This window comes from Pseudophryne corroboree, chromosome 3 (assembly GCF_028390025.1).
Source record: "Pseudophryne corroboree isolate aPseCor3 chromosome 3, aPseCor3.hap2, whole genome shotgun sequence".
Taxonomy (NCBI): Eukaryota; Metazoa; Chordata; class Amphibia; order Anura; family Myobatrachidae; genus Pseudophryne; species Pseudophryne corroboree.
In genome coordinates, this window is record NC_086446.1 from 235,444,031 (window position 1) to 235,462,149 (window position 18,119).

The 18,119-nt window shown below is 47.2% G+C and overlaps 1 protein-coding gene across 15 annotated transcripts in view; it reads left to right on the forward strand.

Moving 5' to 3' along the window:
- ZMYND8 (zinc finger MYND-type containing 8) overlaps positions 1-18,119 on the forward strand; it is a 248,958-nt gene that overhangs the window by 119,904 nt on the left and 110,935 nt on the right. For all 15 annotated transcript variants that reach the window (XM_063958910.1, XM_063958912.1, XM_063958909.1 and 12 more), the window contains one exon: positions 14,103-14,195. In XM_063958910.1, coding sequence (XP_063814980.1) covers positions 14,103-14,195 — 93 coding nt within the window. The remainder of the gene's footprint in view (positions 1-14,102; positions 14,196-18,119) is intronic.

The following is an 18,119-nucleotide window of genomic DNA, read 5'->3' on the forward strand; positions in this document are numbered from 1 at the left end:
TCTGCCTCACTATCCATATAAATGAGGTCAGCCCTATTACTGTATGCGCACAGGGCCGGTTCGACACCTTGTGGCGCCCAGTACGAAAGTTTCCACTGGCGACCCCCATAGTTGCAAACGAAGGCGCGCGTCAAAAATAGGGACGTGTCTTCATAGGGGAGTGGCGTGGCCACAGTTATGCCACCAGTAGCTGTGCCCCCAGTAGATTTGCCCCAGTAGTTGTGCCCCCTATAGCTATGCCCCCCGTAGATTTGCCCTCTGTTGCTGTGCCCCCTGTTGCTGTGCCCCTTTGTAGCCGCTTACAAACACACAGAAAAAAAAACAATACTTACCAACTCCGCTCCTGCTTCCCGACTGCTGCTCCGTCTGGCCGCCCGCAGCTCCTCTCTATGGGAGAGACATCATGACGTCTCTCCCATAGCAGCGCCGCACAGACACTAGAGGTCAATAATGACCTCTAGCATCTGACAGGTGCGCTGGCTGCAGCGGACGCCCACACAGCCCACGGCGTCTGCTGCAGCCGGGGTGCGGGTAGGTGGCGGGCGCCTGCAGGGTGACTGCAGCCGTGCCCCCAGGCCGCAGCGCCCTGGGCTGCTTGCTCACACCAAGAACCGCTCCTGTATGCGCAGTATAATTATCTCTCTTTTTGTGGCGATAACAAGATTATCTAAAAATCATGAGTGTTTTTCCATCCAGACCCAGAAACAGACATCACAGCTGTATGTTCTGTGGCAGTTGCTGTTGTTTTCTCTAACGTCCTAAGTGGATGCTGGGACTCCGTAAGGACCATGGGGAATAGCGGCTCCGCAGGAGACTGGGCACATCTAAAGAAAGCTTTAGGACTATCTGGTGTGCACTGGCTCCTCCCCCTATGACCCCCCTCCAAGCCTCAGTTAGATCTCTGTGCCCGAACGAGAAGGGTGCACACTAGGGGCTCTCCTGAGCTTCTTAGTGAAAGTTTTAGTTTAGGTTTTTTATTTTCAGTGAGACCTGCTGGCAACAGGCTCACTGCATCGAGGGACTAAGGGGAGAAGAAGCGAACTCACCTGCGTGCAGAGTGGATTGGGCTTCTTAGGCTACTGGACATTAGCTCCAGAGGGACGATCACAGGCCCAGCTTGGATGGGTCCCAGAGCCGCGCCGCCGGCCCCCTTACAGAGCCAGAAGGCAGAAGAGGTCCGGAAAATCGGCAGCAGAAGACGTCCTGTCTTCAACAAGGTAGCGCACAGCACTGCAGCTGTGCGCCATTGCTCTCAGCACACTTCACACTCCGGTCACTGAGGGTGCAGGGCGCTGGGGGGGGCGCCCTGAGACGCAATAATAAACACCTTGGATGGCAAAAAATGCATCACATATAGCTCCTGGGCTATATGGATGCATTTAACCCCTGCCAAAATACATAAAAAAACCGGGAGATAGGCTCCGCCCCCTTATCGGCGGCCTTATCTCCTCAGCACACTGGCGCCATTTTCCCTCACAGCTCCGTTGGAGGGAAGCTCCCTGGCTCTCCCCTGCAGTCACTACACTACAGAAAGGGTTAAAAAAGAGAGGGGGGCACAAATTAGGCGCAGTATTAACTATACAGCAGCTATAAGGGGAAAAACACTTATATAAGGTTATCCCTGTATATATATATATATATATATATAGCGCTCTGGTGTGTGCTGGCAAACTCTCCCTCTGTCTCCCCAAAGGGCTAGTGGGGTCCTGTCCTCTATCAGAGCATTCCCTGTGTGTGTGCTGTATGTCGGTACTTTTGTGTCGACATGTATGAGGAGAAAAATGATGTGGAGACGGAGCAGATTGCCTGTAATAGTGATGTCACCCCCTAGGGGGTCGACACCTGAGTGGATGAACTGTTGGAAGAAATTACGTGACAGTGTCAGCTCTGTATAAAAGACAGTGGTTGACATGAGACAGCCGGCTACTCAGCTTGTGCCTGTCCAGACGTCTCATAGGCCGTCAGGGGCTCTAAAGCGCCCGTTACCTCAGATGGCAGATATAGACGCCGACACGGATACTGACTCCAGTGTCGACGGTGAAGAGACATATGTGACTTCCAGTAGGGCCACACGTTACATGATTGAGGCAATGAAAAATGTTTTACACATTTCTGATAATACGAGTACCACCAAAAAGGGATATTATGTTCGGTGAGGAAAAACTACCTGTAGTTTTCCTGAATCTGAGAAATTAAATGAGGTGTGTGATGATGCGTGGGTTTCCCCCGATAACAACTGATAATTTCTAAAATGTTATTGGCATTATATCCTTTCCCGCCAGAGGTTAGGGTGCGTTGGGAAACACCCCCTAGGGTGGATAAAGCGCTCACACGCTTGTAAGGGCTCTATCCTCTCCTGAGATGGCCGCCCTTAAGGATCCTGCTGATAGAAAGCAGGAGGGTATCCTAAAATGTATTTACACACATACTGGTGTTATACTGCGACCAGCAATCGCCTCAGCCTGGATGTGCAGTGCTGGGTTGGCGTGGTCGGATTCCCTGACTGAAAATATTGATACCCTAGATAGGGACAGTATATTTTTGCCTATAGAGCATTTGAAAGATGCATTTCTATATATGCGTGATGCACAGCGGAATATTTGCCGACTGGCATCAAGTCTAAGTGCGTTGTCCATTTCTACCAGTAGAGGGTTATGGACACGTCAGTGGTCAGGTGATGCGTATTCCAAACGGCATTTGGAAGTATTGCCTTATTAAGGGGAGGAGTTATTTGGGGTCGGTCTTTCAGACCTGGTGGCCACGGCAACAGCTGGGAAATCCACGTTTGTACCCCAGGTCGCCTCTCAACATGAGAAGACGCCGTATTATCAGGCGCAGTCTTTTCGTGGATAAGCGGGCAAAAGGTTCCTCATTTCTGCCCCGTGACAGAGGGAGAGGAAAAAGGCTGCAGAAATCAGCCAGTTCCCAGGAACAGAAACCCTCTCCCGCCTCTGCCAAGCCCTCAGTATACGCTGGGGCTTTACAAGCAGAATCAGGCACGGTGGGGGGCCCGTCTCAATGAATTTCAGCGCGCAGTGGGCTCACTCGCAAGTAGACCCCTGGATCCTTCAGGTGATATCTCAGGGGTACAAATTAGAATTCGAGACGTCTCCCCCTCGCCGTTTCCTAAAGTCGGCTTTACCGATGTTTCCTTCTGACAGGGAGACAGTTTTGGAAGCCATTCACAAGCTGTATTCCCAGCAGGTGATAATCAAGATACCCCTCCTGCAACAGGGAACGGGGTATTATTCCACACTGTTGTGGTACCGAAGCCGGACGGCTCGGTGAGACCGATTCTAAATCTAAAATCTTTGAACACTTACATACAGAGGTTCAAATTCAAGATTGAGTCACTCAGAGCAGTGCTTGCGAACCTGGAAGAAGGGGACTACATGATGTCTCGGGACATCAAGGATGCTTACCTTCATGTCAAAATTTACCCTTCTCACCAAGGGTACCTCAGGTTTATGGTACAGAACTGTCACTATCAGTTCAGACGCTGCCGTATGGATGGTCCACGGCACCCCGGGTCTTTACCAAGGTAATGGCCGAAATGATGATATTCCTTCGAAGGAAGTGAATTTTAGTTATCCCTTACTTGGACAATTCCCTGATAAGGGTAAGATCCAGGGAACAGTTGGAGGTCGGTGTAGCACTATCTCAGGTAGTGTTGCTGCAGCACGGTTGGATTCTCAATATTCCAAAATCGCAGCTGGTTCCGACGACTTGTCTTCTGTTCCTAGGGATGATCCTGGACACAGTCCAGAAAAAGGTGTTTCTCCCGGAGGAGAAAGCCAGGGAGTTATCCGAGCTAGTCAGGAACCTCCTAAAACCGAGCCAAGTCTCTGTGCATCAATGCACAAGGGTTCTGGGTAAAATGGTGGCTTCCTACGAAGCAATCCCATTCGGCAGATTCCACGCAAGAACTTTCCAGTGGGACCTGCTGGACAAATGGTCCGGGTCGCATCTTCAGATGCATCAGCGGATAACCCTGTCACCAAGGACAAGGGGTCCCTCCTGTGGTGGTTGCAGAGTGCTCATCTTCTAGAGGGCCGCAGATTCGGCATTCAGGACTGGGTCCTGGTAACCACGGATGCCAGCCTGCGAGGCTGGGGAGCAGTCACACAGGGAAGGAATATCCAGGACTTATGGTCAAGCCTGGAGACATCACTTCACATAAATATCCTGAAGCTAAGGGACATTTACAATGCTCTAAGCTTAGCAAGACCTCTGCTTCAAGGTCAGCCGGTGTTGATCCAGTCGGACAACATCACGGCAGTCACCCACGTAAACAGACAGGGTGGCACAAGAAGCAGGAGGGCAATGGCAGAAGCTGCAAGGATTCTTCGCTGGGCGGAAAATCATGTGATAGCACTGTCAGCAGTATTCATTCCGGGAGTGGATAACTGGGAAGCAGACTTCCTCAGCACGACCTCCACCCGGGAGAGTGGGGACTTCACCCAGAAGTCTTCCACATGATTATAAACCGTTGGGAAAAACTCGACAGGTATTGCGCCAGGTCCAGGGACCCTCAGGCAATAGCTGTAGACGCTCTGGTAACACCGTGGGTGTACCAGTCAGGGTATGTGTTCCCTCCTCTGCCTCTCATACCCAAGGTACTGAGATTGATAAGATGGAGAGGAGTAAGCACTATATTCGTGGCTCCGGATGGGCCAAGAAGGACTTGGTAAACCGGAACTTCAAGAGATGCTCACGGAGGATCCGTGGCCTCATTCCGGATGAAGTCATCCCTATCCTGATCAAAGCCAGGAAGGATGTAACCGCAAAAACATTATCACCGCAATTGGCGAAAATATGTTGCGTGGTGCGAGGCCAGTAAGGCCCGACGGTGGAAATTCAACTGGGTCGATTCCTACATTTCCTGCAAACAGGAGTGTCTATGGGCCTGAAATTGGGGTCCATTAAGGTTCAAATTTCGGCCCTGTCAATTTTCTTCCAAAAAGAACTAGCTTCAGTCCCTGAAGTTCAGACGTTTGTAAAAGGGGTACTGCATATACAGCCTCCTTTTGTGCCTCCAGTGGCACTTTGGGATCTCAAGGTAGTTTTGGGTTCCAAAAGTCACATTGGTTTGAACCACTTAAATCTGTGGAGTTAAAATATCTCACATGGAAAGTGGTCATGCTGTTGGCCCTGGCCTGGGCCAGGCGCGTGTCAGAATTGGCGGCTTTATCCTGAAATAGCCCTTATCTGATGTTCCATTCGGACAGGGCGGAATTGAGGACTCGTCCTCAGTTTCTCCCTAAGGTGGTTTCAGCGTTTCACCTGAACCAACCTATTTGTGGTGCCTGCGGCTACTAGGGACTTGGAGGACTCCAAGTTGCTAGACGTTGTCGGGGCCCTGAAAATATATGTTTCCAGGAGGGCTGGAGTCAGGAAATCTGACTCGCTGTTTATCCTGTATGCACCCAACAAGCTGGGTGCTCCTGCTTCTAAGCAGACTATTGCTCGTTGGATTTGTAGTACAATTCAGCTTGCACATTCTGTGGCAGGCCTGCCACAGCCAAAAATCTGTAAATGCCTACTCCACAAGGAAGGTGGGCTCATCTTGGGCGGCTGCCCGAGGGGTCTCGGCTTTACAACTTTGCCGAGCAGCTACTTGGTCAGGAGCAAATACGTTTGTAAAATTCTACAAAATTGATATCCTGGCTGAGGAGGACCTGGAGTTCTCTCATTTGGTGCTGCAGAGTCATCCGCACTCTCCCGCCCGTTTGGGAGCTTTGGTATAATCCCCATGGTCCTTACGGAGTCCCCAGCATCCACTTAGTACGTTAGAGAAAATAAGAATTTACTTACCGATAATTCTATTTCTCATAGTCCGTAGTGGATGCTGGGCGCCCATCCCAAGTGCGGATTGTCTGCAATACTTGTACATAGTTATTGTTACAAAAATCGGGTTATTATTGTTGTGAGCCATCTTTCAGAGGCTCCTCTATTATCATGCTGTTAACTGGGTTCAGATCACAGGTTATACGGTGTGATTGGTGTGGCTGGTATGAGTCTTACCCGGGATTCAAAATCCTTCCTTATTGTGTACGCTCGTCCGGGCACAGTATCCTAACTGAGGCTTGGAGGGGGGTCATAGGGGGAGGAGCCAGTGCACACCAGGTAGTCCTAAAGCTTTCTTTAGATGTGCCAAGTCTCCTGCGGAGCCGCTATTCCCCATGGTCCTTACGGAGTCCCCAGCATCCACTACGGACTATGAGAAATAGAATTATCGGTAAGTAAATTCTTATTTTATTAACTGTGAATTGTGATTGTCCGAGATTGGAAACGCTGGGCATTGCTGATATGTGACTGTTTTTCCAGATCAAACACTTAAATTTATTAAGAATCGTACTTCACTGAATCATGTTTTTCAATGGTCTATCTATGCAATCATGATTACTCTGTGTGTGAGTCCAGTCGTATTAGGCAGAAATCAATAGACCTACCTATGTACATAAATGGTTAAAAATTAGAAAAAAAATGCATCCCAGCAAGCCCCCTCCCACCCCCAAAATAAAGAAAAGGATAATAGCCCTGAGCTCTATAAGCTGGTTCCGGTCATGAAAATACAGGGGGAAAAACTATGTGGGGGTCCCCTGTATTCTCATGAACACCCCCCCCCCCCCCCCCCCCCTACCCAAAGCGGTCCCCATTCAAGAGTTGTCCTGCCTGGCGTGGAATGAAGTCCAGGATTACTCCTTGCACCTCAAGGAATTATGGGGGAGCCCCACACAAATTCCAGGACCAGAACCGTCTCATAGAGCTTGTGCTGGTTATACTTTTCTCTAACGTCCTTAGTGGATGCTGGGGACTCCGTCAGGACCATGGGGAATAGCGGCTCCGCAGGAGACAGGGCACAAAAAGTAAAAGCTTTTGGACCTAGGTGGTGTGCACTGGCTCCTCCCCCTATGACCCTCCTCCAAGCCTCAGTTAGATCTTTGTGCCCGGCCGAGAAGGGTGCAATCTAGGTGGCTCTCCTGAGCTGCTTAGAAGTAAAAGTATACTTAGGTTTTTATTTTTATTTTTCAGTGAGTCCTGCTGGCAACAGGCTCACTGCAGCGTGGGACTAAGGGGAGAAGAAGCGAACTCACCTGCGTGCAGAGTGGATTGGGCTTCTTGGCTACTGGACATTAGCTCCAGAGGGACGATCACAGGCCCAGCCATGGATGGGTCCCGGAGCCGCGCCGCCGGCCCCCTTACAGATGCTGAAGCAAGAAGAGGTCCATAAATCAGCGGCAGAAGACTTTCCTGTCTTCATAAGGTAGCGCACAGCACTGCAGCTGTGCGCCATTGCTCTCAGCACACTTCGGTCACTGAGGGTGCAGGGCGCTGGGGGGGGGCGCCCTGGGAAGCAATGAATTTACCTTATTTGGCAAAAAATAACAACCCTGATCCAGGCGCTAATTTGTTAATTGTATTATTTGCTCTTAATTTGAGATTTATAAATTTAGAGCTGCAATCTTTGTCCAGCTGTACCTGTGTACGTACAGCTAAAACTTGATCAAAACACTGATCAAGAAGCTACACAAGAAAAAAGAAAAGTGACTGATTGCGCTATTTCTCCAGGTGCGTATATGAATAAAAACACGTGTTTTTCACTTCTCTGGTGTTTATTTTAGTACAAACGTTATATCTCATACAACAATATAATAAAAAATTAAGTATGCATACTCATTAGGGGCACATTCTAAAAAATTATTTTATAATAATAAAAATGATGATATTTCTCTGTTTTAGACATCCAGTGCTCAAATCTATCAGAGACAATTAATAGTTACACTCCTGGATTAAAATGCAACATAATTTATGTATCCACAACGTTTAAACTGTGATTTTCCAAGGAGTGTAGCACTCTTTGAGGAAGCACCTGTGTGCGAAACGCGTTAGAGAATTGCCTTTCACCCTGCCAAGTGATCAGCGACATTGTTTGGGATCAACCCTGCCGGATTGGGAGCTAAGGACAACCAACGAGACCTCCTACACACCTGCCGCTCCAGCTGAACTGCAATCAAAGGAGACGCGGCTAGCAAGGTGGAGAGTCTATTCTGAAAATTGTCCACATACAAGCGGCCCCACTCACGTTGAGGGTTAGAAACCATCCAGCACCGCTACCACCACGGAGGACGGACGGGGAGAAGGAAAGCAAACCAGCATCGCTGTGCACGGTGAGGATCTCCCCATCACGTCTGCATCCACGGACACGGTGGTAAGCGGCTCTATTTAGAAACTGTCAGTCTATGGACTTTGCAATTATATGAATGAGAACTGTGGTCCTATGCTAAAGACTGAGTTCTAATACAACGAAGATAAGCAATATTCAATGTTGTGGAAACTGTGTCTTTAAACAGAGAACTGAGTTTTCACCTTGGAAAATCACAGTTTAAACGTTGTGGATACATAAATTATGTTGCATTTTAATCCAGGAGTGTAACTATTAATTGTCTCTGATAGATTTGAGCACTGGATGTCTAAAACAGAGAAATATCATCATTTTTATTATTATAAAATAATTTTTTAGAATGTGCCCCTAATGAGTATGCATACTTCATTTTTTATTATATTGTTGTATGAGATATAACGTTTGTACTAAAATAAACACCAGAGAAGTGAAAAACACGTGTTTTTATTCATATACGCACCTGGAGAAATAGCGCAATCAGTCACTTTTCTTTTTTCTTGGCAAAAAATACATCACATATAGCTCCTGGGCTATATGGATGTATTTAACCCCTGCCAGTTTTCCAGAAAAAAGCGGGAGAAGAGCCCGCCGAGAAGGGGGCGGGGCCTATCTCCTCAGCACACAGCGCCATTTTTCCCACACAGCTCCGCTGGTAGGAAGGCTCCCAGAATCTCCCCTGCATCCTGCACTACAGAAACAGGGTAAAAAAGAGAGGGGGGCACTTATTTGGCAAAATAACAGATATAAGCAGCTATAAGGGATAGACACTTATTGTAAGGTTGTCCCTATACATATATAGCGCTCTGGTGTGTGCTGGCAAACTCTCCCTCTGTCTCCCCAAGGGGCTAAGTGGGGTCCTGTCCTCTATCAGAGCATTCCCTGTGTGTGTGCTGGGTGTCGGTACGTGTGTGTCGACATGTATGAGGAGGAAAATGATGTGGAGGCGGAGCAATTGGCTATAATGGTGATGTCACCCCCTAGGGAGTCGACACCTGAATGGATGGCCGTAATTAAGGAATTACGTGACAGTGTCGGCACGTTACAAAAAACTGTTGACGACATGAGACAGGCGGCAGCTCAGTTAGTGCCTGTCCAGGCGTCTCAAACACCGTCAGGGGCTATAAAACGCCCGTTACCTCAGTGGGTCGACACGGACCCAGACACAGACACTGACTCCAGTGTCGACGGTGAAGAAACAAACGTATTTTCCAGTAGGGCCACACGTTACATGATCACGGCAATGAAGGAGGTTTTGCACATCTCTGATACTGCAAGTACCACGAAAAGGGGTATTATGTGGGGTGTGAAAAAAACTACCCGTAGTTTTTCCTGAATCAGAGGAATTGAATGAAGTGTGTGATGAAGCGTGGGTTACCCCCGACAAAAAACTGCTAATTTCTAAAAAATTATTGACACTATATCCCTTCCCACCAGAGGTTAGGGCTCGTTGGGAAACACCCCCTAGGGTAGATAAGGCGCTCACACGCTTATCAAAACAAGTGGCGTTACCGTCTCCAGAAACGGCCGCCCTTAAGGAGCCAGCAGATAGGAGGCTGGAAAATATCCTTAAAAGTATATACACACATACTGGTGTTATACTGCGACCAGCAATCGCCTCAGCCTGGATGTGCAGTGCTGGGGTGGCGTGGTCGGACTCCCTGACTGAGAATATTGATACCCTGGATAGGGACAGTATTTTATTGACTATTGAGCAATTAAAAGATACATTTTTATATATGCGAGATGCACAGAGAGATATTTGCACTCTGGCATCAAGAGTAAGTGCGCTGTCCATTTCTGCCAGAAGAGGGTTATGGACGCGACAGTGGTCAGGTGATGCGGATTCAAAACGGCACATGGAGGTATTGCCGTATAAAGGGGAGGAGTTATTTGGGGTCGGTCTAGCAGACCTGGTAACCACGGCAACGGCTGGGAAATCCACATTTTTACCTCAAGTCACCTCTCAACAGAAAAAGACACCGTCTTTTCAGCATCAGTCCTTTCGTTCCCATAAAGGCAAGCGGACAAAAGGACAGTCATATCTGCCCCGGGGTAGAGGAAGGGGAAAAAGACTGCAGCAGACAGCTTCTTCCCAAGAACAGAAGCCCTCTTCCGCTTCTGCCAAGTCCTCAGCATGACGCTGGGTCCTTACAAGCAGACTCAGGTACGGTGGGAGGTCGTCTCAGAAATTTCAGCGCGCAGTGGGCTCACTCGCAAGTGAACCCCTGGATCCTGCAAGTAGTATCTCAGGGGTACAAATTGAAATTCGAGACGTCTCCCCCTCGCCGGTTCCTGAAGTCTGCTTTACCAATAGCTCCCTCCGACAGGGAGGCGGTATTGGGAGCCATTCACAAGCTGTACTCCCAACAGGTGATAATAAAAGTACCCCTCCTACAACAAGGGAAGGGATATTACTCCACACTGTTTGTGGTACCGAAACCAGACGGTTCGGTGAGACCGATTTTAAATCTAAAATCTTTGAACACTTATATCAAAAGGTTCAAATTCAAGATGGAATCACTCAGAGCAGTGATAGCGAACCTGGAAGAAGGGGACTATATGGTGTCTCTGGACATCAAGGATGCCTATCTCCATGTCCCGATTTGCCCTTCTCACCAAGGGTATCTCAGGTTCGTAATACAGAACTGTCATTATCAGTTTCAGACGCTGCCGTTTGGATTGTCCACGGCACCCCGGGTCTTTACCAAGGTAATGGCCGAAATGATGATTCTTCTTCGAAGAAAAGGCGTATTAATTATCCCTTACTTGGACGATCTCCTAATAAGGGCAAGGTCCAGAGAACAGTTAGAAGTCGGAGTAGCACTATCTCAAGAAGTACTACAACAGCACGGGTGGATTTAAAATATTCCAAAATCGCAGCTGATTCCGACGACACGTCTGCTGTTCCTAGGGATGATTCTGGACACAGTCCAGAAAAAGGTATTTCTCCCGGAGGAGAAAGCCAGGGAGTTATCCGAGCTAGTCAGGAACCTCCTAAAACCAGGAAAGGTGTCAGTGCATCAATGCACAAGGGTCCTGGGAAAAATGGTGGCTTCTTACGAAGCGATTCCATTCGGCAGATTCCACGCAAGAATTTTTCAGTGGGATCTGCTGGACAAATGGTCCGGATCGCATCTTCAGATGCATCAGAAAATAACCCTGTCTCCAAGGACAAGGGTATCTCTTCTGTGGTGACTGCGAAGTGCTCATCTCCTAGAGGGCCGCAGATTCGGCATTCAGGACTGGATCCTGGTGACCACGGATGCCAGCCTGAGAGGCTGGGGAGCAGTCACACAAGGAAGAAACTTCCAGGGAGTGTGGTCAAGCCTGGAGACTTCACTTCACATAAATATACTGGAACTAAGGGCAATTTACAATGCTCTAAGCCTAGCAAAGCCTCTGCTTCAGGGTCAGCCGGTGTTGATCCAGTCGGACAACATCACAGCAGTCGCCCACATAAACAGGCAGGGCGGCACAAGAAGCAGGAGGGCAATGACAGAAGCTGCAAGGATTCTGCAATGGGCGGAAAATCATGTGATAGCACTGTCAGCAGTGTTCATTCCGGGAGTGGACAACTGGGAAGCAGACTTCCTCAGCAGACACGACCTACACCCGGGAGAGTGGGGACTTCATCCGGAAGTCTTCCTCATGATTGTGAACCGTTGGGAAAAACCAAAGGTGGACATGATGGCGTCACGCCTCAACAAAAAACTAGACAGGTATTGCGCCAGGTCAAGAGACCCGCAGGCAATAGCTGTGGACGCTCTGGTAACACCTTGAGTGTTCCAGTCAGTGTATGTGTTCCCTCCTCTGCCTCTTACCCAAGGTACTGAGAATTATAAGACGGAGAGGAGTAAGAACTATACTAGTGGCTCCGGATTGGCCAAGAAGGACTTGGTACCCGGAACTTCAAGAGATGCTCACAGAGGACCCGTGGCCTCTGCCGCTAAGAAGGGACCTGCTTCAGCAGGGACCCTGTCTGTTCCAAGACTTACTGCGGCTGCGTTTGACGGCATGGCGGTTGAACGCCGGATTCTGAAGGAAAAAGGCATTCCAGATGAAGTTATTCCTACCCTGATTAAAGCTAGGAAGGATGTAACTGCACAGCATTATCACCGTATTTGGCGAAAATATGTTGCGTGGTGCGAGACCAAGAAGGCCCCAACAGAGGAATTTCATTAGGGTCCATTAAGGTTCAAATTTCGGCCTTGTCGATTTTCTTTCAGAGAGAATTGGCTTCATTTCCTGAAGTTCAGACTTTTGTAAAAGGGGTACTGCATATACAGCCTCCCTTTGTGCCCCCAGTGGCACCTTGGGATCTCAATGTAGTTTTGGGATTCCTAAAATCACATTGGTTTGAGCCACTTGCCACGGTGGAATTAAAATATCTCACATGGAAAGTGGTAATGTTGTTGGCCCTGGCTTCTGCCAGGCGAGTATCTGAATTGGCGGCTTTATCCTATAAAAGCCCTTACCTGATATTTCATTCGGATAGGGCGGAATTGAGGACTCGTCCTCAATTTCTTCCTAAGGTGGTTTCAGCGTTTCACCTAAACCAACCTATTGTGGTGCATGCGGCTACTAGGGACTTGGAGGACTCCAAGTTGCTGGACGTAGTCAGGGCCCTGAAAATATATGTTTCCAGGACGGCTGGAGTCAGGAAATCTGACTCGCTGTTTATCCTGTATGCACCCAACAAGCTGGGTGCTCCTGCTTCTAAGCAGACTATTGCGCGTTGGATTTGTAGTACAATTCAGCTTGCACATTCTGTGGCAGGCCTGCCACAGCCAAAATCTGTAAAAGCCCATTCCACAAGGAAAGTGGGCTCATCCTGGGCGGTTGCCCGAGGGGTCTCGGCTTTACAACTTTGCCGAGCAGCTACTTGGTCAGGGGCAAACACGTTTGCTAAATTCTACAAATTTGATACCCTGGCTGAGGAGGACCTGGAGTTCTCTCATTCGGTGCTGCAGAGTCATCCGCACTCTCCCGCCCGTTTGGGAGCTTTGGTATAATCCCCATGGTCCTGACGGAGTCCCCAGCATCCACTTAGGACGTTAGAGAAAATAAGATTTTACTCACCGATAAATCTATTTCTCGTAGTCCGTAGTGGATGCTGGGCGCCCATCCCAAGTGCGGATTGTCTGCAATACTTGTACATAGTTATTGTTAACAAAATCGGGTTTTTGTTGTAGTGAGCCATCTTTTCAGAGGCTCCTCTGTTATCATACTGTTAACTGGGTTCAGATCACAAGTTGTACGGTGTGATTGGTGTGGCTGGTATGAGTCTTACCCGGGATTCAAAATCCTTCCTTATTGTGTACGCTCGTCCGGGCACAGTATCCTAACTGAGGCTTGGAGGAGGGTCATAAGGGGAGGAGCCAGTGCACACCACCTAGGTCCAAAAGCTTTCACTTTTTGTGCCCTGACTCCTGCGGAGCCGCTATTCCCCATTGTCCTGACGGAGTCCCCAGCATCCACTACGGACTACGAGAAATAGATTTATCGGTGAGTAAAATCTTATTTTTTTTTTTTTTTTTTTAACCATTTATTGACACAGTGACACAGATAAGCGATGCACAACACACTGCTCACAGGCAGGTCTGGTTAATTTTTCTATTTTGCTGCGTGTTTTGAAACATTCTTAGTAAATCCGCATGTTGTATTCTTGTCTGTAGAAAGTACTTGTTATTTGGTTTGATGGTCATTGACTTCTATTTGTGTGTTTTGCCGTCTATTTCTATTTGGGTGGAGTTTTTATACCTGTGTTTGACTTTAGTAAATCTCAGAGTTGCAAAAACAAGCTAAATTGACATAAGAATGCAAACTCGACCAAACACGAATCTTACTAAATTTACCCCCTATTAGTAAATTTACCCCTAATGGTCTCTTTTCACAAGTATTGCTTTATTTTTCACAGACAGAACCATTCCAAAAGCCAGTGTCATTGGAACAACATCCTGATTATTCAGAATATATATTTAATCCTATGGATCTCAGTACATTAGAAAAGGTCAGTGTCTACATTTACAGAGCTGTGAAACTAATTCTGCTTCTCATTGTATGGAACCGAAGGCGGTAATATACATTTTATATCTTGCACAACCTTTGAATGTGCACCATATAGTATACAAACAATGAAACAATAACTTGCGCCCTAGCTGCAGCTTGATATTCGTCCAAAAGAACACCACTTCTTTCTACATACAACAATACACTGGTGGACGATCTCCAAGCGCTGCTAAGTAAATCTGGAATCCTTATGTTTTAAGATCCTCAAAAAAACAGAGTGAAATGGTATTTATAAGGGAGTCTCTACAATTGGCCGTTCACTTATACTGTCACCGGCAACTGACCTTCGGCAAGTGCCCTATGTTCCCATAAAGGTTTCTTTCTCCCTCTCTTCAATTCAAGGCACTATCACATCCTCATCTATAGCATACAGGTCATTAGAACCAAGCTTACCTGAATGATAAGCCCTATGTGCATACAAAGGTATCTTTAATGGATCCTCCTTCTTTGGAATCCTTGGTGTCACCCTGAGGAAGGATTGACATCCGAAACGCGTTGGTGATTTGATGAGAAGACCCCAGGCCTGAACCAACCACTTACTTGGACACCTACTTGATTGGTTTTAACATCTTTTCCAGTAGTGGGTTGTACCCTACCCCCCATTCCAGCTTAGGGGTGTAAGTGGAAGCGGTCCTGCCTGTCCATAAATTGGGTACTTCTATATAAATTTTCTGTATGGAATTTTAAATCTCTTTTATGTGGACTGTGGTAATTAAAGAGAAAACCATTGTTTTTTATATAAATGGACTGATGGAGTTTTTTAAAAAAAAGAAGTTGTTGCGGAGCTGTATACACATATACATGATCGATAGAGGATTCCAAAGAAGGAGGATCCATTAAAGATACCTTTGTATGCACATAGGGCTTATCGTTCAGGTAAGCTTGGTTCTAATGACCTGTATGCTATAGATGAGGATGTGATAGTGCCTTGAATTGAAGAGAGGGAGAAAGAAACCTTTATGGGAACATAGGGCACTTGCCGAAGGTCAGTTGCCGGTGACAGTATAAGTGAACGGCCAATTGTAGAGACTCCCTTATAAATACCATTTCACTCTGTTTTTTTGAGGATCTTAAAACATAAGGATTCCAGATTTACTTAGCAGCGCTTGGAGATCGTCCACCAGTGTATTTTTGAATGTGCACCGTCCAGTTTTTCAGTTACCAGAACCATTTTTTTTTATTGTATTCATTAGCTGCATATTATAAATTTTTGCCACTTTAGACCTGTGTAAATTATTGTTACTTGCGGTCATTTATATACTATAAAGCATTTAGCATTTAAAAACCATATATATATTAAATGGATTCATAAAGATTTTTTTGTTGGTACTTGAGAGGGGTCTATTCCTGTATTCAATTTCTGTACAATTTCTGTATGTACTTGTTGATTCTCACCTTAAAGCTTCCTACGTTCTTAGCTGATACACAAAATAGAAGTTGCTGTAATCTGTTTATAAGTGGCAGCAGGTGCTAGAAAAGGATGGATTATTTAGAAAAGAAGTATTAAAAAAAAGTCTCAGCATACTGCAATAAACTAGTAAAATTGCCAGAATTCTAGGTGCAAATGAATTGAAGGTCTTACTTGCATACATTTGCATATACATGATAATCCATTTACCATTTATCTCTAAACAATAGAAGTACCTATATTGTGTCATATACAGTAGTTATGTGTTTTTAATTGAAGAGCTAACTTACCAGGAAGTACCTCAAGAACCTCCACAATAGCACTACACGGACCAACACTCCATGCAGATACTGACCCTATAATACTTCACAGACAATAATACATACATTTGTAGTTGGTAAAATCCATTTATAGGTAGCAGTAGGTACTAGAAAAGGATGGGCAATTTCACTGCCCTCTCCAGGGCGCTTTCACTGTCCTGTTAGCTTTAGTTGTGTCAGACTTCCCTGATTCTGCTGCTCCGTGCTCCATCCATATGCTGCTCAGACAGGAAGAAACACAGTCACTTCCTCTGAGCAAGGTGTTGTGAATCTACTTTTGTCTAATGGACTCCATACATCAGCAGTTAATTGTGGCAATGTCCCAGTTTTCCAACTCGGCCTTCGGGGGATCGTCACATTGCCACAATTGTAAACATGTTTAAAAATCATGATTACCCAGGCATTTTTAACATGTTTAATTTCCCTGATTGCCTGATGGATTGCTGATCATGGCAGGCCGCAGATCGTTGGATCCGGCAGATCTGGGAATTGGGGACGCTGATCTATGGGCACCATAACACAGGGATGGTCAATTATTTCAGGTTCCTTTTGTGTCATCAGACACATCATAAATAAAAGATAATAATAGTAATAAAATTGAGGTGTTCATTGGATAAGGGGAGACCTCACTAAACCTATCCTACTGGTCAGGAGAAGATTAGGCAGCACTTGAAAATAAAGTTGGTAGAGGGAGCCAACATAGTGACTCTCCAGGATGCAAACTTCCTTCTTTTTTAAAGTTTGGCTAGAGTGGCAATAGAGACAGTAATGGGTTTATGGCATTCAATCCACCCCAATGACAGCAACACAGAAACACCTCTCACTCCACATAACTCCCATCATATCAACTATAATATATGAATGCAGTGCAGTCTGAGTGTATTGCCTAGTGTATTACTGCAATTTCAGCAGAGTCAGACTCCAGTTTCTCTCTGACAATGTGCTCTGTTCCATTCCTCAGCTGATGAACACACTGTGCCCAGCCCCGACTACATATTGTGCTGCATTCACGGGCATTGTGCCAACAGACAAACTGGGGGATATTCAATTGTTTGAAAAGTCATTTGGCTGTTTTTTCCTATCTAATAGACAGGAAAAAACAGACACCCAACCGACTTTTCAAACAATTGAATTCCACCCCACTGAGTCTGTGCACCACTGAGCTGACGGGTGGTGCACAGACTCCGCTAACCAATAACATTGCAGTTACCACACTGGCGCCCCTTAATCACCCGGGACATGTGCCCTGCCCACCCCCATAGCTTTTAACCTTGCCTTCCAATTGTTGAAACCTCTTTTCTCTTACGTCCTAGAGGATGCTGTGGTCCAAATTAGTACCATGGGGGTATAGACGGGTCCACTAGGAGCCACTGGCACTTTAAGAGTTTGAGAGTGTGGGCTGGCTACTCCCTCTATGCCCCTCCTACCAGACTCAGTTTAGAAAATGTGCCCGGAGGAGCCGGTCACAGCTAGGGGAGCTCTCCAGAGGTTCTCTAGTAAAAGTCTTTTTAGAGTTTATTATTTTACAGGGAGGCTGCTGGCAACAGCCTCCCTGCTTCGTGGGACTAAGGGGGGAGTAGTGTCCGCCCTGCGGGGTCTGAGCCACTGTCTCCGCTGACAGGACACTGAGCTCCTGAGGGTGCTGATCGTTAGCCGCTCCAGGCGACTGCTCACTCCCACAGCATGCCGCCACCCCCTTACAGAGCCAGAAGATTTTGGTGGTGAGTGAGTCACCGGCCCCCCTGGCAAGCGGGGAGCCGGTGTGAAGATGGTGGCAACAGGGTAGGGAGCGCAGTACTAACTGCGCCCTGGGGCTCAGCGGTACATAGTGCGGTGCTGTAAGGGGGCGCCCTGAGCCAGTGCCTTTATCCTAAACTGGTCAACAAGCCTGTCGGGGTCCACGGATCGCTGCCAGCACAAATCCTCAGGCCAGTATAATACAATAAAGAGCAGGAAGCAGTGCCATGTTCGGGGGTGGATCTTCTCCTCAGAGCGTACCCAGCAGCGTTCAGCGCCATTTTCCTGCCTGAAGTTCCTGTACAACAGAGGCTGACAGGGAGAGCTGTCCCTCCAAGCAACTCCAGCTATCCTGTGCGGTACCAGGGTGTTGTAGAAGGGGGGAGGAGGCTGTGTAAAG